Source organism: Oncorhynchus keta, chromosome 35 (assembly GCF_023373465.1).
Source record: "Oncorhynchus keta strain PuntledgeMale-10-30-2019 chromosome 35, Oket_V2, whole genome shotgun sequence".
Classification (NCBI taxonomy): Eukaryota; Metazoa; Chordata; class Actinopteri; order Salmoniformes; family Salmonidae; genus Oncorhynchus; species Oncorhynchus keta.
This window is the reverse complement of record NC_068455.1, coordinates 75,513,018-75,539,875: the sequence shown is the minus strand read 5'-3', so window position 1 is coordinate 75,539,875 and position 26,858 is coordinate 75,513,018. Positions and strand designations below refer to the sequence as shown.

The window sequence follows — 26,858 nt, the reverse complement described above, 5'->3', positions numbered from 1 at the left end:
CAACACCGCATGGTAGCAGCACAAAACATGGTACAAACATTATTGGGCACAGACAACAGCACAAAGGGCAAGAAGGTGGAGACAATACATTACACAAAGCAGCCACAACTGTCAGTGTCCATGATTGAGTCTTTGAAGAGACTGAGATAAAACTGTCCAGTTTGAGTGTTTGTTGCAGTTCATTCCAGTCTCTAGCTGCAGTTAACTGAAAAGAGCAGCGACCCAGGGATGTGTGTGCTTTGGAGACCTTTAACAGAATGTGACTGGCAGAACGAGTGTTGTATGTGGAGGATGAGGGCTGCAGTAGATATCTCAGATAGGGGGGAGTGAGGCCTAAGATGGTTTTATAAATAAGCATCAACCAGTGGGTTTTGCGACAGGTTTACAGAGATGACCAGTTTACAGAGGAGTATAGAGTGCAGTGATGTGTCCTATAAGGAGCATTGGTGGCAAATCTGATGGCCAAATGGTAAAGAACCTCTAGCTGCTCGAGAGCACCCTTACCTGCTGATCTATAAATTATGTCTCTGTAATCTAGCATGGGTAGGATGGTCATCTGAATCAGGGTTAGTTTGACAGATGGGGTGAAAGAGGAGCGATTACGGTAGAGGAAACCAAGTCTAAAAATAACTTTAGCATGCAGCTTTGATATGTGCTGAGAGAAGGACAGTGTTCCATCTAGCCATACTCCCAAGTACTTGTATGAGGTGACTACCTCAAGCTCTAAACCCTCAGAGGTAATCACACCTGTGGGGAGAGGGGCATTCTTCTTAGCAAACCACATGACCTTTGCTTGTTTTGGAGGTGTTCAGAACAAGGTTAAGGGTAGAGAAAGCTTGTTGGACACTAAGAAAGCTTTGTTGTAGAGCATTTAACACAAAATCCGGGGAGGGGCCAGCTGAGTATAAGAGTGTATCTGCATGTAAATGGATGAGAGTGTCGGGCAGTAGGGCTCTATGTTGATGTAAATTGAGAAGAGCGTGGGGCCTAGGATCGAGCCTTGGGGTACTCCCTTGGCGAGAGGCAGTGGCTGAGATAGCAGAGTTTCTGACTTTACACATTACACTCTGAGGTAGTTAGCAAACCAGCCCAAAGACCCCTCAGAGATCAGGGTCGTACACAGACACTCATACCATAGTTAGCCCCGTACACAGTATCCAGGTCCTACACACACACACACACAATAGTTTGCCTCGTACACAGTATCAGGGTCCCCCTACACACTCCCTATGGTATCTTATTTCTGTGACTGGTAGTCCTAGCACAATAATGGCCTGAAAGGAGCCTAATGTTACTCCATGTTCTGTTTAAAGGTGAATTGGCTCTGGAAGCCATGTGGCTCAGTTAGCACTTGCAATGCTAAGGTTGTGTGTCTGCACTTACTACTACTGTAAGTTGCTCTGGATAAGAGCGTCTGATAAATGGCTAAATTGTAAATTAAGCCAAAATACTCCATCTAAACATGAATTGATTCTCAATTGCGGTACTGTTCTAGAAACAGAAATCACACTTCCTCTAAACAGTTTTAACACAATTGCAGCCGACCAGTATTTTTCAGTAGCAACACGTTTGTGGCGTCCATCTTCCGATTACACACAGGTGTTGGGAGATGCAGTGTGCTAATTATCCCAGGTAGTCCCGTCGTCAGTCGGTCTTCTGTAAACACGCGCTGTGACATGGAGTTATGGCCGTGTGGGAACTCTAACCCAATAAAAGGTGTCTATCAATTTACCCTTTTTGTTTGACAATGATTATTTCTTGAGGTTATGAAATAAGGACATTAGGCGTCCAAAAACCGTACAGAAAGAGATGAGTGTCAATGTTCAGACCGAGCGTCGGGGCTCTTAACTATAAACCCATACAGAAGACCCCTTCTTCCAATGGAGTCACGGTCAAGGGCTACAATACTCAATGCAAAATCTCTCAAAGTTTATTATAAACAGTATATGAATAAAACAGGTATGTACAGCAGTAGTTTTTATGTGGCAAGTCAGTTAAGAACATATTCTTATTTACAATGTTGGGTCTAGGAACAGTGGGTTAACTGCCTTGTTCAGGGGCAGAAAGACAGATTTTTACGATCTAGCAACCTTTCGGTTACTGGCCCAACTCTCTAACCACTAGGCTATCTGCCATTATGCAGGATGAGCCATGACTAGAATACAGTATATACATATGAAGTGGGTAAAACAGTATGTAAACAAAGTGACCAGTGTTCATTGACTATGTACACTGGTGTGATTACAATTTGTAAGTCGCTCTGGATAAGAGCGTCTGCTAAATGACTTAAATGTAATGTTAAATGTACATAGGGCAGCAGTCTCGAAGGTACCGGGTGGTAGCCGGATAGTAACATTGACTAAGGATGTTTTCACATATCCCTTTATGATCCGGATCGTGGACTGTTTGGTACCCTGATTTGCGCTATAAAGCATGTGTGAAACAAATCCTGAACATGTTTGAGTAACGGGTCCAGGACCAGAGTACCAGGTTCTAAAAATAGCTAGCTCGCTAATGTCATGTAGAACGTGCATCTTGTTAATCGCAACATGAAACTGTTGTTTTTCAGGTTTGTGAAAGATTAACTTAACAAGCTCCAGGAAACCGAACCAGGGTACTGAATTCTCTACGTGAAAAAGCCCAGGACAGGGTACTGGGCAGAGGTCAGATAGTGGGTGAAGTCTGATGGCCTGGAGATGGAAGCTGTTTTATCAGTCTCTCAGTCCCAGGTTTTATGCACCTGTACTGTCTCCTACTTCTCATGATGCTCTCAATGTTGCATATATAGAAGTTTGTGAGGGTCTTAAGGACCAAGCCAAATTTCTTCATCATCCTGATGGTTGAAGAGGCGCTGTTTCCGCCTCCTTCACCACACAGTCTGTGTGAAGGGACGCTGAGGAACTTGAAGCTCTTGACCCTCCACTGCAGCCCTGTGGATGTGGATGGGAGCGTGCTCTCTCTGCTGTCTCCTGTAGTCCATTACCTTTGTTTTCAAATCAAATATTATTGGTCACTTGGTTACCAGATGTTAATGCGAGTGTAGCTTGTTCTAGTTCCGACCGTGCAGTAATATCTAACAAGTAATCTAACAATTACCCAACAACTACCTAATACACACATATCTAAAGCGGTGAATAAGAATATGTACATATAAATATATGGATGAGCGATGGCCGAGCTGCAAAGGCAAGATGCAATAGATGGTATAGAATACAGAATATACAGTTGAAGTCTGAAGTTTACATACACCTTAGCCAAATACATTTAAACTGTTTTTCACAATTCCTGACATTTAATCCTAGTAGAAATTCCCTGTCCTAGGTCAGTTAGGATCACCACTTTATTTCAAGAATGTGAAATGTCAGAATAATAGTAGAGTGATTTATTTCAGCTTTTATTTATTCCATCAAAGTATTTGGTAGCATTGCCTTTAAATTGCTTAACTTGAGTCAAACGTTTCGGGTAGCCTTCCACAAGCTTCCCACAATAAGTTGGGTGAATTTTGGCCCATTCCTCCTGACAGAGCTGGTATAACTGAGTCTGGTTTTGTAGTCCTCCTTGCTCGAACACACTTCTTCAGTTCTGCCCACAAATCTTCTAAGTATTGAGGTCGGGGCTTTATGATGGCCACACCAATACCTTGACTTTGTTGTCCTTTTTGCCATTTTGCCACAACTTTGTAAGTATGCTTGGGGTCATTGTCCATTTGGAAGACCCATTTGCGACCAAGCTTTAACTTCCTGACTGATGTCTTGAGATTTATCCACATAATGTTATTTCCTCATGATGCCATCTATTTTGTGAAGTGCACCAGTCCCTCCTGCAGCAAAGCAACCCCACAACATGATGCTGCCACCCCTGTGCTTCACGGTTTGGATGGTGTTCTTGGGCTTGCAAGCCTCCCCCTTCTTCCTCCAAACATAACGATGGTCATTATGGCCAAAATATTATATTTTTGTTTCATCAGACCAGAGGACATTTCTCGAAAAAGTACGATCTTTGTCCCCATGTGCAGTTGCAAACCGTAGTCTGGCTTTTTTATGGCAGTTTTGGAGCAGTGGCTTCTTCCTTGCTGAGTGGCCTTTCAGGTTATGTCGATATAGGACTCGTTTTACTGTGGATATAGATACTTTTGTACCCGTTTCCTCCAGCATCTTCATAGGTCCTTTGCTGTTGTTCTGGGATTGATTTGCACTTTTCGCACCAAAGTACGTTCATCTCTAGGAGACAGAACATGTCTCCTTCCTGAGCGGTATGACGGCTGCATGGTCCCATGGTTTATACTTGCGTACTATTGTTTGTACAGATGAACATGGTATCTTCAGGCGTTTGGAAATTGCTCCCAAGGATGAACCACACTTGTGGAGGTCTACAATTTTTTTTTCTGAGGTCTTTGCTGATTTCTTTTGATTTTCCCATGATGTCAAGAAAAGAGGCACTGGGTTTGAAGGTAGACCTTGAAATACATCCACAGGTACACCTCCAATTGACACAAATTATGTAAATCATACCTATCAGAAGCTTCTAAAGCCATGACATCATTTTCTGGAATTTTCCAAGCTGTTTAAAGGCACAGTCAACTTAGTGTATGTACACTTCTGACCCACTGGAATTGTGATACAGTGAAATAATCTGTCTGTAAACAATTGTTGGAAAAATTACTTGTGTCATGCACAAAGTAGATTTGCCAAAACTATAGTTTGTTAAGAAATTTGCGGAGTGGATGAAAAACAAGTTTTAATGACGCCAACCTAAGTGTATGTAAACTTCTGACTTCAACTGTACATATGAGATGAGTAATGTAGGGTATGTAAATATTAAAGTGACTACTGATACCTTTTATTATGTTCATTTATTAAAGTGGCCAGAGGTTTGAGTCTGTATGTTGGCAGCAGCCTCAATGTTAGCGATGACTGTTTAACAGTCTGATGGCCTTGAGATAGAAGTTGTTTTTCAGTCTCTCGGTCCCTGCTTTGATGCACCTGTACTGACCTCGCCTTCTGGATGGTAGTGGTGTGAAAAGGCAGTGGTCCGGGTGGTTGATGATTTTTTTGGCCTTCCTGTGACATCGGGTGCTGTAGGTGTCCTGGAGGGCACGTAGTTTGCTCCCGGTGATGCGTTGTGCAGTTGCCGTACCTGGCGGTGATACAGCCCGACAGGATGCTCTCGATTGTGCATCTGTAAAAGTTTGTCAGGGTTTTGGGTGACAAGCCAAATTTCTTCAGCCTCCTGAGGTTGAAGAGTCACTGTTGCTCCTTCACCACACTGTCTGTGTGGGTGGACCATTTCAGTTTGTCTGTGATGTGTACTCCGAGGAACTTAAAACTTTCCACCTTCTCCACTGCTGTCCCTTCGATGTGAATAGGGTCTGCTGTTTCCTGAAGTTCACGATAATCTCCTTTTGTTTTGTTGTTGAGTGAGAAGTTGTTTTCCTGATACCACACCGAGTGCCCTCACCTCCTCCCTGTAGGCGGTTTCGTCATTGTTGGTAATCAGGCCCACCACTGTTGTCATCAGCAAACTTAATAATTGAGTTGGAGATGTGGGTGAACAGGGAGTACAGGAGGGAGCTGAGCACGCACCCCTGTGGGACCCTCGTGTTGAGGATCAGCGTAGTGGAGGTGTTGTTGCCTACCATCACCACCTGGGGACAGCCCGTCAGGAAGTCCAGAACCCAGTTGCACAGGGCGGGGTTCAGACCCAGGGTCCTGATCTTAATGATGAGCTTGGAGGTGTTGAAGGCTGAGCTACAGTCAAACAGCATTCTTACATAAGTATTCATCTGGTTCAAATGGGATAAGGCAGTGTGTAGTGCGATGGCGTTGCCTGTGGATCGGTTGTGGTGGTATGCGAAATGTAGTGGGTTTAGGGTCTCAGATAAGATGATATGATCCTTAACTAGCCTCTGAAAGCACTTCATGATGAGAGAAGTGAGTCCTATGGGGAGATGGTCCCTAGTTAAGGTAACTGAACTAAATGACTATCTCTCACTGTTTTCCCACTAGGGACCATGTAGTGGAGGGCTGGGTTCCTCTGAAGGCCCGGGTCAGAAAACGACTTACACATCTGCCCACGCAGAGATGCAAAACACAATTTGTACAGCAGAGAGGTTGTCTTTGAGTCACCAGTATAGACCCATCCATTAAAGTATTGTCAGGTCTGGTGTACTTCCATCTATGACTGTGTGTGTGTGTGTGTGTGTGTGTGTGGGCCGAGGGATCTGGATTAAGTGTTCAACTGTTTCTCAATGTCTTCCTCTCACTGTTGTTCATAGACAGTGGAGACAAAATAGACTCTTACGTGACACATCAGGGCTCAATGTCATGGCACTGTCATTAATTTCAACGGTATATATGAGTACAGGCAAATCTGTCGTATGTGAACAGCGCAATAGCTGAACCATTGACTTGAATTAGTTTGGTGGTATTGAATTAGGTATGTCTGGTTTTACCTTACCTTCCGGCTTGTCATAATACTCATCTGGTTTTTACAGTCTCACATTCAATCTATCACTTTACCAGAGTGAGAAAGCAGCCAGTGTGAACTTCTACAGGAGAATGTCCCTCTACACCCTCTGGATTAGAAATGGAATGTTAGAACTATGATGTCACACTGGTTAGAACTCGCTGTCTGCTGTGTCCTTTTGGAATAGAATGTTGTGACTCAGAATGTCATATCACAACAATCCATAACCATGATGTCACAATGGCCGGGCTGTTCTGACCAATCCAAGCCATGGTAATTATGTAGCCTTGTCAGCAAGTGAGAGAAGCAGAATCGGTAAAAATAACAGACAGCGACCGAATGCTTTCACAAATGTTTACTACAAAACGTTGTGTATATTTCATAATTGCATTACAGTTATTAGAAAACATACCTCAGACTATATTCTCTTAATATGATTAAACTTAAATCTTTCCTGCTGATATATTTAGATTCACAGTACAATTGATGGACAGTTGCGGTGTGCATGTTAGCTAAAGACCTCCCTCTTGTGGAGAGTTATTAGAAGTACAAGAAACCAGAGCTAATCAAATAAATCCCAAGCACTTAATTATTTGTCCAATCCCAAACGTTGCCCTACTTATAGCTGCATCCTGATTGGTCAAGCTTGTGAGGCTCCGTTTGAATTGGTTCAGAGGCGATTCCTCATTGACTGCTTTGAAAGGAGTGTTTGTAGAAGACTTGTGCGTTGTCGGCGTAGTTGAGTGTTACCGTGGCGCCCGCGCTCTTCGCGCCGAGAACCGCGCCGCCTAGCGCCGACCCCGATGACTGCCTCAGGGTCAGCAGGTTGTAACCGTAGAAATGACCCTTGAAGGCAGGCGTGGACTCCAACTCCGCCAGGACCTCTGTGAAACCTGCCAACGAGACAGAGCTTAGCTGAACCCAATGATTTATATATACACTAGATGACTGACGGGGGGAGCTGTTTGGAAGCCATTGCTCCTCCATCTTGGTACTCTCCCACATTTATAGAAATGCATGTATTAATGTCTACATTTGTTCTATTAAACACTTTAATGCATAATGTTAAATTATATTTATGTGAGCTAAACAAATTAAAACACACTACATGACCAAACGTATGTGGACACCTGATCGTTGAACATCTCGTTCCAAAAACAGGGGCATTAATATGGAGTTGGTCCCCCCCCCCTTTGCTGCTATAACAGCCTCCACTCCTCTGGGAAGGCTTTCCACTAGATGTTGGAACATTGCTGCATTGACTTGCTTCCATTCAGCCACAAGAGCATTAGTGAAGTTGGGCGATTAGGCCTGGCTCATTGTCACGCTGAAGCAGGAAAGGGCCTTCCCTAAACTGTTGCCACAAAGTTGGAACCACAGAATGATCTAGAATGTCACTGTATGCTGTAGTGTTAAGATCTCCCTTCACTGGAACTAAGGGGCCTAGCCCGAACCATGGAAAAACAGCCCCAGAGCATTATTCCTCATCCAAACTTTACAGTTAGCACTATGCATTTGGGGAGGTAGTGTTTCTCCTGGCATCCGCCAAACCCAAATGAGTCAGTCGGACTGCCAGATTGTAAAGTGTGATGTATCACGACAGAGAACGCGTTTCCTCTGCTCCAGGGTCCAATGGCGGCGCACTTCAGCCGACGCTTGGCTTTGCGCTTGGGGATCTTAGTGTCCTTTTGACATCCAGTGTGGACCGTTGGCTTGAAAAAAGCTCATCTTTATGTTGACCTGGGAAATCCTTAGCCTGGTCCCAGATCTATTTGTGCCATCATCCCATTCCAAACATGTTTAACAAGGAGTGGGATGTTAGCACAAACAGACTAGTACCCAGGCTAGGAAATCCTGCCATAAGAGGACATTTTGACAACGGACTGGACTGATCCAACAACAGTCAGTTACAACCCACCTGGCTTCAGCAGCTCCCAGCTCTTCCACACTGATCCAACACACAAGATGGGTAGACACTGTTCACCTGTCAACAGAGCCTGATGTAGAGAGACAGACACAGAGAGGGGGACAGAGATGGAGATAAGGGGGGTACAATATCAGTGTAATCTGTTGAACCTTATATACGACATCATGGAAAAGGGTGAAAGTACAGTGCATTCTGAAAGTATTCAGACCCTTTGACCTTTTCCACATTTTCTTACGTTACAGCCTTATTCTAAAATGGATTAAAACAAATTCCCATCAATCTACACACAATACCCCACAATGACATCACAATACCCCACAATGACATCACAATACCCCACAATGACATCACAATACCCCACAATGACATCACAATACCCCACAATGACATCACAATACCCCACAATGACATCACAATACCCCACAATGACATCACAATACCCCACAATGACATCACAATACCCCACAATGACATCACAATACCCCATAATGACAAAGCAAAAACAGGTTTTTAGAAATGTTTGCACATTTATTAAAAAATAAACTGATACCTTATCCAGACCCTTTGCTATGAGACTCAAAATTGAGCTCAGGTGCTTCCTGTTTCCATTGATCATCCTTGAGATGTTTCTACAGCATGGAGTCCACCTGTGGTAAATTCAATTGATTGAACATGATTTGGAAAGGCACACACCTGTCTCCATAATGTCCCACAGTTGGAAGTGCATGTCAGAACAAAAACCAAGTCATGAGGTCGAAGGAATTGTCCGTAGAGCTGCGAGACAGGATTGTGTCGAGGCACAGATCTGGGGAAGGCTACCAAAAACTTTATGCAGCATTAAAGGTCCCCAAGAACACAGTGGCCTCCATCATTCTTAAATGGAAGACGTTTGGAACCACCAAGACTCCTCCTAGAGCTGGCCGCCCTGCCAAACTGGGCAATCAGGGGAGAAGGGCTTTGGTCAGGGAGGTGACCAAGAACACAATGGTTAATCTGACAGAGCTCCAGAGTTCCTCTGTGGAGATGGGAGAACTTTCCAGAAGGACAACCATCTGTGCAACACTCCACCAATCAGGCCTTTATGGTAGAGTTGTCAGACGGAAGCCACTCCTCAATAAAAAGGCACATGACAGCCCGCTTGAAGTTTGTCAAAAAGCACCTAAAGACTCTCAGACCATGAGAAACAAGGTTCTCTGGATTTAACTCTTTGGCCTGAAAGCCAAGCGTGACGCTTGGAAGTAAACATGGCACCATCCCTACAGTGAAGCATTGTGGTGGCAGCATCATGCTGTGGGGATGTTTTTCAGTGCCAGGGACTGGGAGAATAGTCAGAATTGAGGGAAAGATGAACGGAGCAAAGTACAGAGATCCTTGATGAAAACCTGCTCCAGAGTTCTAAGGACCTCAGACTGGGGCGAAGGTTCCCCTTCCAACAGGACAATGACCCTAAGCACACAGTCAAGACAACACAGGCGTGGCTTCAGGACAAGTCTCTGAATGTTATTGAGTGGCCCAGCCAGAGCCCAGACTTGAACCCGATTGAACATCTCTGGAGAGACCTGAAAATAGCTGTGCAGCGACGCTCCCCATCCAACCAGACAGAGCTTGAGAGGATCTGCAGAGAAGAATGGGAGAAACTCTCCAAATACAGGTGTGCCAAGCTTGTAGCGTCATACCCAAGAAGACTCTAGGCTGTAATCGCTGCTTCAACAAAGCCCCTGAACAGGCAGTTAGCCCACTGTTCCCAGGCCGTCATTGAAAATAAGAATATGTTCTTAACTGACTTGCCTAGTTAAATAAAGGTAAAAAAATAACAAAAAAAGGGTCTGAATACTTATGAAATTGTATTTCAGTTTTTAATTTCTATACATTTGCAAAAAAAATCCTAAAACCTGTTTTTGCTTTGTCATTATGGGGTATTGTGATGTCATTATGGGGTATTGTGATGTCGTTATGGGGTATTGTGATGTCATTATGGGGTATTGTGATGTCATTATGGGGTATTGTGTGTAGATTGATGGAAAAACAACATTTAATCCATTTTAGAATAAGGCTGTAATGTAACAAAATGTGTAAAAAAGTACATTTTTGCACTGTATGTGGGTAAAATGTGTGTGTGTCTCACCTGTTGTGCTTTAGGTAGTACAGCCACTATGTGTTGGGCCAGGACCCTGCCTGCCAGGGTGAACAGATACTGACACAGAGCATCACCAGCTTTAGCCCCTGTAACTCACAATAGTACACATTTATAGATCAATAAAAAATATCGTATGAGGTTGATTAAAACCATGCAACACACGAGTCCAGTCCCAACACACGAGTCCAGTCCCAACACGCGAGTCCAGTCCAAACACGCGAGTCCAGTCCAAACACGCGAGTCCAGTCCCAACACGCGAGTCCAGTCCAAACACACGAGTCCAGTCCAAACACACGAGTCCAGTCCAAACACACGAGTCCAGTCCCAACACACGAGTCCAGTCCAAACACGCGAGTCCAGTCCAAACACGCGAGTCCAGTCCAAACACGCGAGTCCAGTCCAAACACGCGAGTCCAGTCCAAACACACGAGTCCAGTCCAAACACGCGAGTCCAGTCCAAACACGCGAGTCCAGTCCAAACACGCGAGTCCAGTCCAAACACACGAGTCCAGTCCAAACACACGAGTCCAGTCCCAACACACGAGTCCAGTCCAAACACACGAGTCCAGTCCAAACACACGAGTCCAGTCCAAACACACGAGTCCAGTCCAAACACACGAGTCCAGTCCCAACACACGAGTCCAGTCCAAACACACGAGTCCAGTCCAAACACACGAGTCCAGTCCAAACACACGAGTCCAGTCCAAACACACGAGTCCAGTCCAAACACACGAGTCCAGTCCAAACACACGAGTCCAGTCCAAACACACGAGTCCAGTCCAAACACAAGAGTCCAGTCCAAACACACTTACGCTTTTGGGAGAGTGAAAATAAGAGGATAACTAACCTTCAGCTATTTTCTGGCAGAGTCCTGCAAAGTGAGACTTCTGGAAGTTTCTATAGAGATGAGGCAGCATCCCCATCAAGTCTGATACCTGTAGATGGAGAGAGAGAAAAGGGGAGGGAGAGAGAGAAGGGGAGAGAGAGAAGGGGAGGGAGAGAGAGGAGGGTGAGAGAGGAGAGCGAGAGAGGAGAGGGGGAGAGAGAGAGGGAAGGAGAGGGAAAGAGAGAAAGAGAGAGAGAGAGGGAAGGAGAGAGAAAGAGAGAGGGAAGGAGAGAGAAAGAGAGAGAGAGAGGGAAGGAGAGGGAAAGAGAAAGAGAGAGAAAGAGGGGAAGGGGAGGAAGAGAGAGAGAGAGATAGAGAGAGAGAAGGGGAGAGAGAGAGGTTAGATGAACAACTCAAACATAATGTAGATGTAAAATATGTTGTTTACTTGATGAATTAAAAGTGCCAAGCCATTCACACCCGATTAAAATCAGGAAGACTGGCCTGAATGGCTTGGCACTCAACATAACTCAACATAATTCACATTGCTTCCTGTCTTACCTCATCAGCACAGCAGGCATTTATGGGGTAGTGTTTATAACGTCACCTCATCAGCATAACGTCATGTCTTTCTTCCTCCTTCACTATTAGCAAGGGGAATGTCATCCACCTATTAACTTCAGTCTCCGAGCATGGCACCCCGCTTGCTGATTAACCTATGAGCTCACTGGTGCAATAATCCGTTTCCTTCCTTTCAACCAATGGGTATGAATCTACATTGTTTCTCCCACTTGCTGTTTTGCAGCAGCAGACTTCCAACGACCTTCCACCACCAAACGACCTTCCACCACCACCAAACGACCTTCCACCTCCACACGACCTCCCACCTCCACACGACCAAACGACCTTCCACCACCACCAAACGACCTTCCACCACCACCAAACGACCTTCCACCACCACCAAACGACCTTCCACCACCACCAAACGACCTTCCACCACCACCAAACGACCTTCCACCACCACCAAACGACCTTCCACCTCCACACGACCTTCCACCACCACCACACGACCTTCCACCTCCACACGACCTTCCACCTCCACCAAACGACCTTCCACCACCACCAAACGACCTTCCACCACCACCAAACGACCTTCCACCTCCACACGACCTTCCACCACCACCAAACGACCTTCCACCACCACCAAACGACCTTCCACCACCACCACCAAACGACCTTCCACCACCACCAAACGACCTTCCACCACCACCAAACGACCTTCCACCACCACCAAACGACCTTCCACCACCACCAAACGACCTTCCACCACCACCAAACGACCTTCCACCTCCACCAAACGACCTTCCACCTCCACCACCAACTGAAACCCGTCATCAGAACCATCGTTTAGGGCAACCGATCAGCAGCACCCGGCCCAAACTATTCAATGAAATCCCATATTGCATTCTGTCTCGGTTGTCATTCAGTTAAGCCTGTACTCGATTTAATTTCCTGTTGTACTTTCGGTTGACCTCTCACCTGGAAGTAATTCTCAATGACCTTCTTGACGTGAGTGACATCATGATGGGGCTTGACCAGGTTGTCTTTGGCATCGAACACCGTCTTCACTGCCAGGTGGGAGATCCAGAACGCTGATGGAGAGAGAAAAGAGGGGGGGGGGGAGAAGAGGGAAAGAGAATGGAAAGGAAAAGGGGGGAAGAGAGAGAGAGAAACAGTAGAATGAAAAAAGAAATGAATGGAGGAAAAGAGAGAGGTGATCATAAGAGAAGACAAGTTTATTGGACTTCTGTTTATGTTGATTGTTGTCGTCATGGCTACCTGACCCCTCGTCCCCCATCATATGACCCCAGCCTCCACAGCCGACCTGGCTTCCATCTGGGTTCACCAGCTTACAGTTAGAGCCAGTCCCACTGATCAACACTATACCTCCTATATGTAGTGTGAGAGGGGCAGAGAGAGATGGAGGGATGAGTGAAGTCACACTACACAGTTGTAAAATGACAGTGAACATTCCTTTCAACAATTAAGTCGAAGGACACCACACACAGATTACAAGATCCACTTCTCATACCGGCTATTGATCATATTAAATCATTCTTTCAAATCCTAATTTATCACTTTCAATTAAAAAAATGTTATGTCAACAAGATGGTTCCGTTACCCCGGTCGCTGGCTGTTGCCATGGCGCCGATGGCATCGGTGGTGATGTAATAATTGATGCTGAGTTTAGGAAACCTGTTCTTCATCTCACAGATGATCTTCTCTATAGCATCCTTCTGTTCCCCTCCGCTAAGAGACATTCCCTGGGAGAGTGAGATATTACAAGTAATTATATTAGTTAGCCTACTTGGTAAAAAGGGGCAATTACACAGTAACAGATTTGCGCTTGGACTCAGATTCTTCACTTAAAAGGTATGCCAAACAAAAACCATTGATTTCAAATTTTAACAAACCATATAACTCTATGGACAAGGACTACTTTAAACAATTTACACCAAATATTTTACAAAAACACATTTTACTGGAAGAACAGTGCAGATGCAAAATTTGGTAACAGAATTTTGGTAAAATCTCCCTCCGTTTTTTAAAATGAAAACCAGCTGAATTAAGATTCCCAGACGTCTGCAGAAAGAATGGGGCGTCAGCTATGACATCATACCTTGAGTTTTGAAAAAACGTATTTTCCATCATAATTTGCAAATAAATTCATTAAAAATCCTACAATGTGATTTTCTGGATTTTTTTCTTCTCATTTTGTCTGTCATAGTTGAAGTGAACCTATGATGAACATTCCAGCCTCTCATCTTTTTAAGTGGGAAACTTGCACAATTGGTGGCTAACTAAATACTTTTTTGCCCCACTGTATGTATGTATGTATGTATATATATATTCCTTAATTTGTAAAACATATAAACTCTTAGCTTTCATTTGCCTCAATTTGACATGCTCCTATGAATTGCACGTTGGTGCTCATGGGTCATTTTTATTTTGTATACATGGAATTCACCTTAAGCCTTCGTAACTATTAGCCTACACAATACACAACCCAAGAACTACAATTAGCTACACAAAAAAAGGTGATTCTGTGTAGATGCATCACAAATTATACACTCAATACAAGTGCTCAGGATCGCCATTTTGAGTAGCTAACAGAGCTAGTAAATAGTATATCAAAATCTAATTTGATTGGTCACATACACATATTTAGCAGATGTAGCAAAATGCTTGTATATTAGGCTTTAGATTAGATTTTTGCATTAAAATCATGAATTGATTCACCAGAGAGTGGAGAGGTGTGTCTGGATCTAGCCCTGCTTCTATTTTGGCTTTCTGGACCATGTTGTTGATGGCCTCGATACACTTGTCAACACCCACCAACTGAAAGACAACACATACAGTCAACACCCACCAACTGTAAGACAACACATACAGTCAACACCCACCAACTGAAAGACAACACATACAGTCAACACCCACCAACTGAAAGACAACACATACAGTCAACACCCACCAACTGAAAGACAACACATACAGTCAACACCCACCAACTGAAAGACAACACATACAGTCAACACCCACCAACTGAAAGACAACACATACAGTCAACACCCACCAACTGAAAGACAACACACACAGTCAACACCCACCAACTGAAAGACAACACATACAGTCAACACCCCCACCAACTGAACTGAAAGACAACACATACAGTCAACACCCACCAACTGAAAGACACACCCACCAATACAGTCAACACCCACCAACTGAAAGACAACACATACAGTCAACACCCACCAACTGAAAGACAACACATACAGTCAACACCCACCAACTGTAAGACAACACATACAGTCAACACCCACCAACTGAAAGACAACACACACAGTCAACACCCACCAACTGAAAGACAACACACACAGTCAACACCCACCAACTGAACAGACAACACACACAGTCAACACCCACCAACTGAAAGACAACACATACAGTCAACACCCACCAACTGAAAGACAACACATACAGTCAACACCCACCAACTGAAAGACAACACATACAGTCAACACCCACCAACTGAAAGACAACACACACAGTCAACACCCACCAACTGAAAGACAACACACACACAGTCAACACCCACCAACTGAAAGACAACACATACAGTCAACACCCACCAACTGAAGGACAACACATACAGTCAACACCCACCAACTGAAAGACAACACATACAGTCAACACCCACCAACTGAAAGACAACACATCGTCATCACTCATGAAACGTTTCATAATGTAGAAGAACCACTCATGACTTTAATAGAAGCTTAACGTCCTCTTTCTTCACACTTCTATGCACAGATCTAAGACCAGCTTACCATCTCTAAATCCTGACCTTAACCATTAGGAGGGAAAACACAAAGCTGACTTCAGATCAGCACTTACAAGTGGTTGGACTGAAATAGATGCCGATTATGTTTTTAATTTAGATGCCGGATAGTATTTCTAAGCCAATAATCTACAAGGGGTGCAGGAACTCAAGCAGTAGAACATTTGAGGTGTCGGAACTCATTTCCTGTACATTGGAATCTACTCGCTGTCATAATAAAAGTGTACTGTCAGTTCTGTGGTCTCATTCAGTGGTTGGTTGAGGGGCCTTCGGCTGATCTGTGGTCAGCTTTACTTTAACCACCTAATGGTTAACATCAGGCTATGGAATATGGTAAACTGATCCTAGATCTGTCATCTCACCCAGTGGTTGGTTGAGGGGCCGTCTGTCTCTGCAAGGATTTTCCCATTCTCAGAGACCAATACCGCCTTGGAGTGGGTCCCACCACTGTTACAATAGATGACACGCACAGACAGGCCGACAGGAGCGCCGCGCACACACAAATCAAATCAAATGAATAGGAAGCTTTTCCTTAAGAATATGGATATTGTCACAAAGGAATGTTTCATTTAACTGACTAAACGCCACCCCCTGGTGAAAGGAAGTGTCTGATGAATCGTTGGTGTAGAGTTTAGTCAGACAGGTTTATGTTCTATGTGACAATCAAACAACAGCACAGCCTTTTGCCCTAATCAGTTCTGCGCTATATCTGCCTGATAACACGTTTTCATTCAAATTATTACCGGATAAAAATGGTTTATTAGAGACTCACCCTTCAACACCACCGAACACTGCAGCCATTACTTCTCTCTTTTTCCTGTTTCGATCATGTGACACGTCACTTCAATTTCTGATCCAATCAGATCAGATTATACAGTTTAGACTTTGACATTTTTTAAAATAACTTTTATATAATCAGTTTTATTGTGGGAGGATCTTATGATATCCATGCCTTGTAAATAATTACATTCATCGCCCAGTTTCACTCAGGAGCTATTCTGGTATCTACTCTGGGGCTCAGTGTCGCAGTATTGCCTAATAACCAGCAGGGGGCGGAATTACACAAGTTGAAATTGAATGGATACATGTTTCCCATGCCAATGAAGAATGGGGAGGGGAGGGGCAACGGGTATTTTAGGTGAAGGGGTTAGGTTTGGGAAAATAGGATTTTGAATGGAAATCAATTTTAGGTTCCCACACGAATAGTACAAAATATTCTGTGTATTTGTGTGTGTGTGTGAGTGTGAGAGAGAGAGCGAGCGAGACAGTTATAAAGATTGCGTGGCTGTTATTTTGGTGATAAAGATCTGGGGACAAGGTGTGTTGAGTCAGCCAGAGAGGACAAGTAGAGATATTATGTAATTTCACAAAGATTACAAACACACATAATTCCTGTGTGACATCTTGGCAAAAGGCACACGCATTGTCTATATGTTGAGCAAACTTGGGCACAACCAAGTCAACACATGAAGGATCAATGCAGGCCTATTATTTGAATTCCAATGAATTATATACATTGACTCTGAATTCAAATGCATTATGCACAAAATGTTGCAATGCTATTTTTTATTTTGAAAGAATGCCCGGTAAGGAACCTGTCTATTCTCATTGTAATTATTCTGAAGAAGGCTATTGAAAGTTGAAACGTCAATCTTTAAAATGTATCTTAATAAAACGACCTATTTTTCATGGTGAGCGAGGATTGCGCCTTTTCCTGTCCAATGATGTCTACACATTTTTAGGTTGCACCTCTACTGACGTTGGTTAAGCACATTCTACTTCTTTCCGAAATAATTCATTAACAAACAAACATAAGTCAAAGGTGTGTGTGGCACTGCGAGCCAGCTGTTGAACTATGCTGCTCTGCTGTTGTCCTCGTGCTGTCAGACGGAGTGCAAAACGAGGAGGTGGGAGGAGAAGAGAGAGGAACAGAGGAGAGAGCGGGGCAGTGCACTCACTCATCATGCACGCCAGACTGCGTGGACACACGGCACGCGGGGCACAAGGAGGAAGAGGGAGCGGCGGGTGGCGACAAGCGACAGACAATAACATTACCGTCAGGTTTTCACGACGTTAGATAACAACTTTTTCAAGACTAGAGGGTACTCCCCCCCGTTTTAAACATGTATTCATTGTATTAAAATACTTTAAATGCCTCGGAATGTTGAGAAAAGCGCGTTGTTTGCGGAAGTAAGTAAACTTGAGTTGAAGGAAGTTCAGACAGAGAAGGAAAAGTAACCGAAAAGTGGTGTCAAATTCGAGAGTATTCCTAGTTCTTGGGACTGGGGGTCCGAACTTTGGAGATGGATACCCACGTAAAAGAGGGACAACTTTACGTTCAACATCAGAAATTTGGCAAGGTAAGACAATAAAATATTTTAAAGCTACGTAATTCTAACTTGTCATAGCCCACTAAAAGTGTTTTCAAGTTGAAGAGGAAAAATACAGAATGGCCCTATCCGGTTGTTAACCGTCGCGGACTGGACTTGGGACCGTTCTTCTACGTCATAGAGCACACATTGATCCAATTAAAGTAAGCTATTGTATCCAGTTAAGTTCAGACGCCGGGCCCGACCATCCAGCAAACCATTGTAGCCTAATGTACATCCCATGTCAAAGATTTAGTTTTGATATTATGCAAAAATCGTATTGCCGAACGAGTTCCACAACAAGGGGAAGTAAGAGAAGGGACCAGTTTAGCTCTCTATTGCAACTCAGCATCAATGTTTGGACATGATATTGCCCTATAGCCATCAACTCATTTGAACTGTTTGCTGACGGATAGGTCTAGGTTTAGAGCAGTCTAAACCTGAATGTATAGTACTACTGTCAGTATTTATTCAGTCTGTTTCAGCTTCAATATTGGAGTAGTTGTTTTTTCTCTGCAGTGTCAGCTGCAACTTAGTAGGCCTATTACTGTGTGTGTAATGTGTATGCAAGTGCATTTTTATTAAGAAACCATAACACAATCTTATCAAGTATCACGATTACTAAGTATTTAATAAGAGTCAATAGAGGACATTCATGTTCTATCTTTCAGTCTGTATATAACTACGTTCCCCTATAAGCCCCCAGGCCTGTATATAACTACCTTGCCCTAGAGCCCCCAGGCCTGTATATAACTACCTTTCCCTAAAGCCCCCAGGCCTGTATATAACTACCTTGCCCTAAAGCCCCCGGGCCTGTATATAACTACCTTGCCCTAAAGCCCCCAGGCCTGTATATAACTACCTTGCCCTAAAGCCCCCAGGCCTGTATATAACTACCTTGCCCTAAAGCCCCCAGGCCTGTATATAACTACCTTTCCCTAAAGCCCCCAGGCCTGTATATAACTACCTTGCCCTAGAGCCCTCAGGCCTGTATATAACTACCTTGCCCTAGAGCCCCCAGGCCTGTATATAACTACCTTGCCCTAGAGCCCTCAGGCCTGTATATAACTACCTTGCCCTAAAGCCCCCAGGCCTGTATATAACTACCTTGCCCTAGAGCCCTCAGGCCTGTATATAACTACCTTGCCCTAGAGCCCCCAGGCCTGTATATAACTACCTTGCCCTAGAGCCCTCAGGCCTGTATATAACGGCAGGGTTATATATAGGCGGCAGGGTAGCCTAGTGGTTAGAGCGTTGGACTAGTAACCGAAAGGTTGCAAGTTCAAATCTCAGAGCTGACAAGGTACAAATCTGTCGTTCTGCCCCTGAACAGGCAGTTAACCCACGCTACACTCTTAACTGACTTGCCTAGTTAAATAAAGGTTAAACATATATAACTACCTTGCCCTAGAGCACCCAGGCCTGTATATAACTACCTTGCCCTAAAGCACCCAGGCCTGTATATAACTACCTTGCCCTAAAGCCCCCAGGCCTGTATATAACTACCTTGCCCTAAAGCACCCAGGCCTGTATATAACTACCTTGCCCTAAAGCACCCAGGCCTGTATATAACTACCTTGCCCTAAAGCACCCAGGCCTGTATATAACTACCTTGCCCTAAAGCACCCAGGCCTGTATATAACTACCTTGCCCTAGAGCACCCAGGCCTGTATATAACTACCTTGCCCTAGAGCCCTCAGGCCTGTATATAACTACCTTGCCCTAGAGCCCTCAGGCCTGTATATAACGGCAGGGTTATATATAGGCGGCAGGGTAGCCTAGTGGTTAGAGCGTTGGACTAGTAACCGAAAGGTTGCAAGTTCAAATCTCAGAGCTGACAAGGTACAAATCTGTCGTTCTGCCCCTGAACAGGCAGTTAACCCACGCTACACTCTTAACTGACTTGCCTAGGCCTTAAATAAAGGTTAAAAATATAAAAATATGCACCCAGGCCTGTTCATAGTAACACACGATCACTAGTCTGTAAGAGGCCTCTTTGTACTTTTTCTCTGTCTCTCTGTTTCTCTCTCAATTCAATTCAAGGGGTTTTATTGGCATGGGAAACATGTTTATATTGCCAAAGCAAGTGAAATGAATAAACAAAAGTGAAATAAACAATAAAAGTGAACAGTAAATATTACACTCACACAAGTTCTAAAAGAATAAAGACATTTCAAATGTTATATTATGTCTATATACAGTGTTGTAACAATTTGTAAATAGAGTACAAAAGGGAAAATACATGTATTTGCAATGGTGTTTGTTCTTCACTGGTTGCCCTTTTCTTGTGGCAACAGGTCACACATCTTGCTGCTGTGATGTCACACTGTGGTATTTCACCCAGTAGATATGGGAGTTTATCAACATTGCATTTGTTTTCTAAATCTTTGTGGGTCTGTGTAATCTGAGGGAAATATGTGTCTCTAATATGGTCATACATTTGGCAGGAGGTTAGGAAGTGCAGCTCAGTCTCCACCTCATTTTGTGGGCAGTGTGCACATAGCCTGTCTTCTCTTGAGAGCCAGGTCTGCCTACAGCGACCTTTCTCAATAGCAAGGCAATGCTCACTGAGTCTGTACATGGTCAAAGATTTTTCTGTATCTCTCTCTTTCTGGTGGGTCCATCAGTGTACCACGGTCTATTATTATGTGTGGTTATGACTGACGGTGTAAGATGGCGGCAGATGGTGTCAAGTGGCGGTAGACAGTATTAAATGGTGGCAGATGGTGTCAGGTGGCGGTAGACAGTATTAAATGGTGTCAGACGGTGTCAAGTGGCGGTCGACGGTATTAAATGGTGGCAGATGGTGTCAAGTGGCGGTAGACAGTATTAAATGGTGTCAGACGGTGTCAAGTGGCGGTAGACAGTATTAAATGGTGTCAGACGGTGTCAAGTGGCGGTAGACAGTATTAAATGGTGTCAGACGGTGTCAAGTGGCGGTAGACAGTATTAAATGGTGGCAGATGGTGTCAAGTGACGGTAGACAGTATTAAATGGTGTCAGACGGTGTCAAGTGGCGGTAGACAGTATTAAATGGTGGCAGATGGTGTCAGGTGGCGGTCGACAGTATTAAATGGTGGCAGATGGTGTCAGGTGGAGGTCGACAGTATTAAATGGTGTCAGGTGGCGGTAGACAGTATTAAATGGTGGCAGATGGTGTCAGGTGACGGTAGACAGTATTAAATGGTGGCAGATGGTGTCAGGTGGCGGTAGACAGTATTAAATGGTGGCAGATGGTGTCAGGTGGAGGTAGACAGTCAGGTTAGACAGTATTAAATGGTGTCAGGTGGCGGTCGACAGTATTAAATGGTGGCAGATGGTGTCAGGTGGCGGTCGACAGTATTAAATGGTGGCAGATGGTGGTCGACAGTATTAAAGTGGCAGATGGTGTCAGGTGGCGGTAGACAGTATTAAATGGTGGCAGATGGTGGCAGATGGTGTCAGGTGGCGGTAGACAGTATTAAATGGTGGCAGATGGTGTCAGGTGGCGGTCGACAGTATTAAATGGTGGCAGATGGTGGCAGATGGTGTCAGGTGGCGGTAGACAGTATTAAATGGTGGCAGATGGTGGCAGACGGTGTCAGGTGGCGTTAGACAGTATTAAATAGTGTCAGATGGTGGCGGTAGACAGTATTAAATGGTGGCAGATGGTGTCAGGTGGTGTTAGACAGTATTAAATGGTGGCAGATGGTGGCGGTAGACAGTATTAAATGGTGGCAGATGGTGTCAGGTGGCGGTAGACAGTATTAAATGGTGGCAGATGGTGGCGGTAGACAGTATTAAATGGTGGCAGATGGTGGCGGTAGACAGTATTAAATGGTGGCAGATGGTGTCAGGTGGCGGTAGACAGTATTAAATGGTGGCAGATGGTGGCGGTAGACAGTATTAAATGGTGGCAGATGGTGTCAGGTGGTGGTAGACAGTATTAAATGGTGGCAGATGGTGTAAAATGGCGGCAGACGGTGTCAGGTGGCGGTAGACAGTATTAAATGGTGGCAGACGGTGTAAAATGGTGGCAGACGGTGTCAGGTGGCGTTAGACAGTATTAAATGGTGGCAGATGGTGGCGGTAGACAGTATTAAATGGTGGCAGATGGTGTCAGGTGGCGGTAGACAGTATTAAATGGTGTCAGGTGGCGGTCGACAGTATTAAATGGTGGCAGATGGTGTCAGGTGGCGGTAGACAGTATTAAATGGTGGCAGATGGTGTAAAATGGCGGCAGACGGTGTCAGGTGGCGGTAGACAGTATTAAATGGTGGCGGAAGATGGTGTCAGATGGCGGTATATGTGTTAAATGGTGTTAAATGGTGTCAGATGGTGGTAGACAGTTACATGGTGTCAGATGGTGTTAGACAGGTCAGACAGTGTCAGATGGTGTTAAATGCTGTCAGATGGTGGTAGACCGCGTCAGATGGTGGTAGATTTTAAACAGGGAGGATTGTGTAAGCATCCGTTCTGTTGGTGAGAACACACACTTTGATACATTTTCCAACCTCAAGACATGGTTGTGACACAACTGTGTACTACTAATAAGTCTGAAGGTTTCATAAGTACATTTATAGCAGGGCACTGCTCAATTCCCGTTTTTGAAATCATACAGATACACCTACTATAGATCTTAACTGTACCCTACTTCATTTTGAATTATTATTGTGTTTTTGTCTTGTCAGCTAGGCATCTATGCATGATTGTTGAAACTTCTTACTAATGCAGTCAGAAGAGGATGCTATAAGCTTTGACTTTCCGATAAGCAAAAGGAGGTTTGGGCTCATTTTAATGACTCAAATGGAACGGTATCAAACGGGGCCTCCCGAGTGGCACAGCGGTCTACGGCACAGCGGTCTACGGCACAGCGGTCTACGGCACTGCGTCGAGGCGCTTGAGGCGTCACTTCGATCCCAGGCTGTAACCGGGGAGACCCATGAGGCGGCGCACAATTGGCCCAGCATCGTCCGGGTTAGGAGAGGGTTTGGCCGGCCGGGATGTCCTTGTCCCGTCGCGCTCTAGGGACTCCTTGTGGCGGGCCGGGCGCCTGCATGCTGTTTTCGGTTGCCAGTTGTACGGTGTTTCCTCTAACACATTGGTGGAAACAGTGAGCAGTGTGCCAAGCAGTTCGTATGGGAATATCATGAAATTGGGGAGATATTAAACTGATGAAACATGGAAACCAGATGTTTGACTCTGTTCCATTTGTACCTTTCCAGACATTACAATGAGCCCGTCCTCCAATAGCTCCTCCCACCAGCCTCCACACACACTGAGAGACAGGCAGCTGCTTGTCTACACCCTGCAGCAGCAGACTCTAGACGGTGTGGTGGATGGATGGAGGATATGTTGTGTTATTAAGGGCCTGGAGGGTGTAGAAATCAGAGAAGCTATTACAGTATAAATACAATACAATTGTATTAATCCCTGAGGGGTTGACATTAATACAATACAACTTTATTAATCCCCGAGGGGTTGACATTAATACAATACAACTTTATTAATCCCAGAGGGGTTGACATTAATACAATACAACTTTATTAATCCCAGAGGGGTTGACATTAATACAATACAACTGTATTAATCCCTGAGGGGCTGACATTAATACAATACAACTGTATTAATCCCTGAGGGGCTGACATTAATACAATACAACTGTATTAATCCCTGAGGGGTTGACATTAATACAATACAACTGTATTAATCCCTGAGGGGTTGACATTAATACAATACAACTGTATTAATCCCTGAGGGTTGACATTAATACAATACAACTGTATTAATCCCTGAGGGGTTGACATTAATACAATACAACTTTATTAATCCCAGAGGGGTTGACATTAATACAATACAACTTTATTAATCCCAGAGGGGTTGACATTAATACAATACAACTGTATTAATCCCTGAGGGGCTGACATTAATACAATACAACTTTATTCATCCCTGAGGGGCTGACATTAATACAATACAACTTTATTAATCCCTTGAGGTGTTGACATTAATACAATACAACTGTATTAATCCCTGAGGGGTTGACATTAATACAATACAACTTTATTATTCCCTGAGGGGCTGACATTAATACAATACAACTTTATTAATTCCTGAAGGGCTGACATCAATACAATATAACTTTATTAATCCAGAGGGGCTGACATTAATACAATACAACTTTATTAATTCCTGAAGGGCTGACATCAATACAATATAACTTTATTAATCCAGAGGGGCTGACATTAATGCAATACAACTGTATTAATCCCTGAGGGGCTGACATTAATATAATACAACTTTATTAATCCCTGAGTGGCTGACATGAATACAATATAACTTTATTAATCCCTGAATGGCTGACATGAATACAATATAACTTTATTAATCCCTGAGGGGCTGACATTAATGCAATATAACTGTATTAATCCCTGAGGGGCTGTCGGGGTGCTTCAGACAGCACAAACAGACCGTATAAAAATTAAGGTAAAAGTGCATGGTTCAATCTAAAGAAACTCAAATTTGAACTAAAAGTTGTTAATTAATGGCTAAGCTATCTCTAGAATAGTCATCCTTGATGGTTCTGTTAACCAGGCAGATGGCCATAGGCCACAAACGAGGCCCTTGCGCCTTTTGGGTGGAACACCTGAGACCGAGCAGGTGGTGTCCAACGGGGAGCAGTTGGAACTGCGGGTTGAGGACCTGCAGTCCCCCAGGACGTCATGGGCCTCTCCTCCTGGTCTTAGATCAGGTGTTTGTAACGGTCTGGAGGCTGTTCCTCATCTTGACAGAGAGGCACGTGAACCAGAAACACAGAACGCTCTCGTTGAAAGAACTGTAAAAAGTTAGGGATATTGATTTGTGGAATGAGTTCAGTTTCCCGAGGGAAGTGTTATCTCTGGGGGATTTTGTTTTTAAAAAAAAAGGGAGTTTAGGAAACGCTGGTGTAGAGGAATAAAAAGAGGGGTGACAGTAAACACCCTTGTATGGTCCTAGTTCCCTAAGTAGTGCCTAGTTCCCTAAGTAGTGCCCAGTTCCCTAAGTAGTGCCTAGTTCCCTAAGTAGTGCCTAGTTCCCTAAGTAGTGCCCAGTTCCCTAAGTAGTGCCCAGTTCCCTAAGTAGTGCCCAGTTCCCTAAGTAGTGCCCAGTTCCCTAAGTAGTGCCCAGTTCCCTAAGTAGTGCCCAGTTCCCTAAGTAGTGCCCAGTTCCCTAAGTAGTGCCCAGTTCCCTAAGTAGTGCCCAGTTCCCTAAGTAGTGCCCAGTTCCCTAAGTAGTGCCCGTGGGTCAAATGTAGAGCACTAAGGAATAGTGTACCAGTTGAGATGAAGCCGAGGTGAAACCCAGCCAGACAGGCTCCTGAGGTTACACTGTATTAGTAGTAGTATTATTTACACACTGCTATGACACACATACACACACACACACACTGGGCAGGAGAACTGTTGACACAGTGATTTGGGCTTGTATAACGTTTTGTCAGTTGTCTGTCTGTGTGTGGGTGTCTGTCTGTGTGGGGGTGTCTGTCTGTGTGGGGGGTGTGTGTGTGTGTGTGTGTGTGTGTGTGTGTGTGCCCCCCCTAGTTCATGGAGTTGACTGAGTTGTAGTGACTGTGTCTGAACCAGATGGAGAGGCCTAAAATAGTCTCCTGTGAAGAGTTGACTAAGTTACAATGACTCCGTGTCTGAACCAGATGGAGAGGCCTAAAATAGTCTCCTGTGAAGAGTTGACTAAGTTACAATGACTCCGTGTCTGAACCAGATGGAGAGGCCTAAAATAGTCTCCTGTGAAGAGTTGACTGAGTTACAATGACTCCGTGTCTGAACATGCTGCTACCTGGCAGTAGAAAGCAAGGCGATGCAGAGTAGAACACCATGTTGTGTTATGTTCTCTAACACTGGTGAATGTGTGACCTACTCCCTGTTAATCCTAGTGACCCGAGCGTGTGTGTGTGTGTGTGTGTGTAATGCTCTAACAGCGTTCTCAGCCTATTCATCTGGTCAGACAACACTATACTGGGCTATAACTATAACACTATAACACCCTCTACTCTACACTATAACACCCTCCACTCTACACTATAACACCCTCCACTCTACACTATAACACCCTCTACTACAACACCCTCCACTCTACACTATAACACCCTCCACTCTACAACACCCTCCACTCTACACTACAACACCCTCTACACTATAACACCCTCCACTCTACACTATAACACCCTCCACTCTACAACACCCCCCACTCTACACTATAACACCCCCCACTCTACACTACAACACCCTCCACTCTACACTATAACACCCTCCACTCTACACTACAACACCCTCCACTCTACACTATAACACCCTCCACTCTACACTACAACACCCTCCACTCTACACTACAACACCCTCCACTCTACACTACAACACCCTCCAGACACTCCACACACACCCTCCACTCTACACTATAACACCCTCCACTCTACACTACAACACCCTCCACTCTACACTACAACACCCTCCACTCTACACTACAACACCCTCCACTCTACACTACAACACCCTCCACTCTACACTACAACACCCTCCACTCTACACTACAACACCCTCCACTCTACACTACAACACCCTCCACTCTACACTACAACAGTCTACACTACAACACCCTTCTACACTACAACACTGTGTCTGAACTACAACACCCTCCACTCTACACTACAACACCCTAAACACCCTCCACTCTACACTACAACACCCTCCACTACACTA

General features: G+C 44.5%; 2 protein-coding genes and 1 long non-coding RNA gene across 4 annotated transcripts in view; 2 read left to right on the top strand and 1 right to left on the bottom strand.

Annotated features, from left to right (window-relative positions):
* Positions 1-6,805: 6,805 nt before the first annotated feature.
* On the bottom strand, positions 6,806-16,653 carry nagk (N-acetylglucosamine kinase). 2 transcript variants are annotated; one of them, XM_052497738.1, is made up of 10 exons: positions 16,530-16,652; positions 16,120-16,204; positions 14,656-14,754; positions 13,538-13,679; positions 13,195-13,305; positions 12,895-13,007; positions 11,377-11,464; positions 10,518-10,615; positions 8,384-8,462; positions 6,806-7,358 (listed from the first exon to the last, which is right to left on the bottom strand). In XM_052497738.1, exons 1-10 carry the CDS (start codon positions 16,556-16,558, stop codon positions 7,150-7,152), a joined length of 1,053 nt encoding a protein of 350 aa, XP_052353698.1. In that variant the 5' UTR covers positions 16,559-16,652; the 3' UTR covers positions 6,806-7,149. The 2 variants fall into 2 exon arrangements, with proteins under 2 accessions (XP_052353698.1, XP_052353699.1); XM_052497739.1 differs by lacking the exon at positions 14,656-14,754 and having other exon boundaries at positions 16,530-16,653.
* A 924-nt stretch (positions 16,654-17,577) lies between these two features.
* dok1b (docking protein 1b) overlaps positions 17,578-26,858 on the top strand; it is a 36,478-nt gene continuing 27,197 nt past the window's right edge. Inside the window, exon 1 of the mRNA XM_052497731.1 lies at positions 17,578-18,117. Within this exon, the coding sequence (XP_052353691.1) occupies positions 18,061-18,117 (57 nt within the window). The 5' untranslated portion in view covers positions 17,578-18,060. The remainder of the gene's footprint in view (positions 18,118-26,858) is intronic.
* On the top strand, positions 21,399-22,945 carry LOC127916231 (uncharacterized). Its single transcript, XR_008094043.1, has 3 exons — positions 21,399-21,452; positions 21,521-21,783; positions 22,156-22,945. It is a non-coding gene; the product is annotated as an uncharacterized LOC127916231 (long non-coding RNA).

What these genes read in the sequence shown, in the direction of transcription:
- nagk (XM_052497738.1), bottom strand. Translation starts at nt 16,558, where the DNA reads ATGGCTGCAGTGTTCGGTGGTGTTGAAGG. An exon ending in GATGGGGGACGAGGGGTCAG is followed by an intron (nt 13,008 to 13,194) that starts GTAGCCATGACG and finishes TCTCTCCATCAG; the next exon opens with CGTTCTGGATCTCCCACCTG. An exon ending in TCATTGAGAATTACTTCCAG is followed by an intron (nt 11,465 to 12,894) that starts GTGAGAGGTCAA and finishes CTCCATCTACAG; the next exon opens with GTATCAGACTTGATGGGGAT.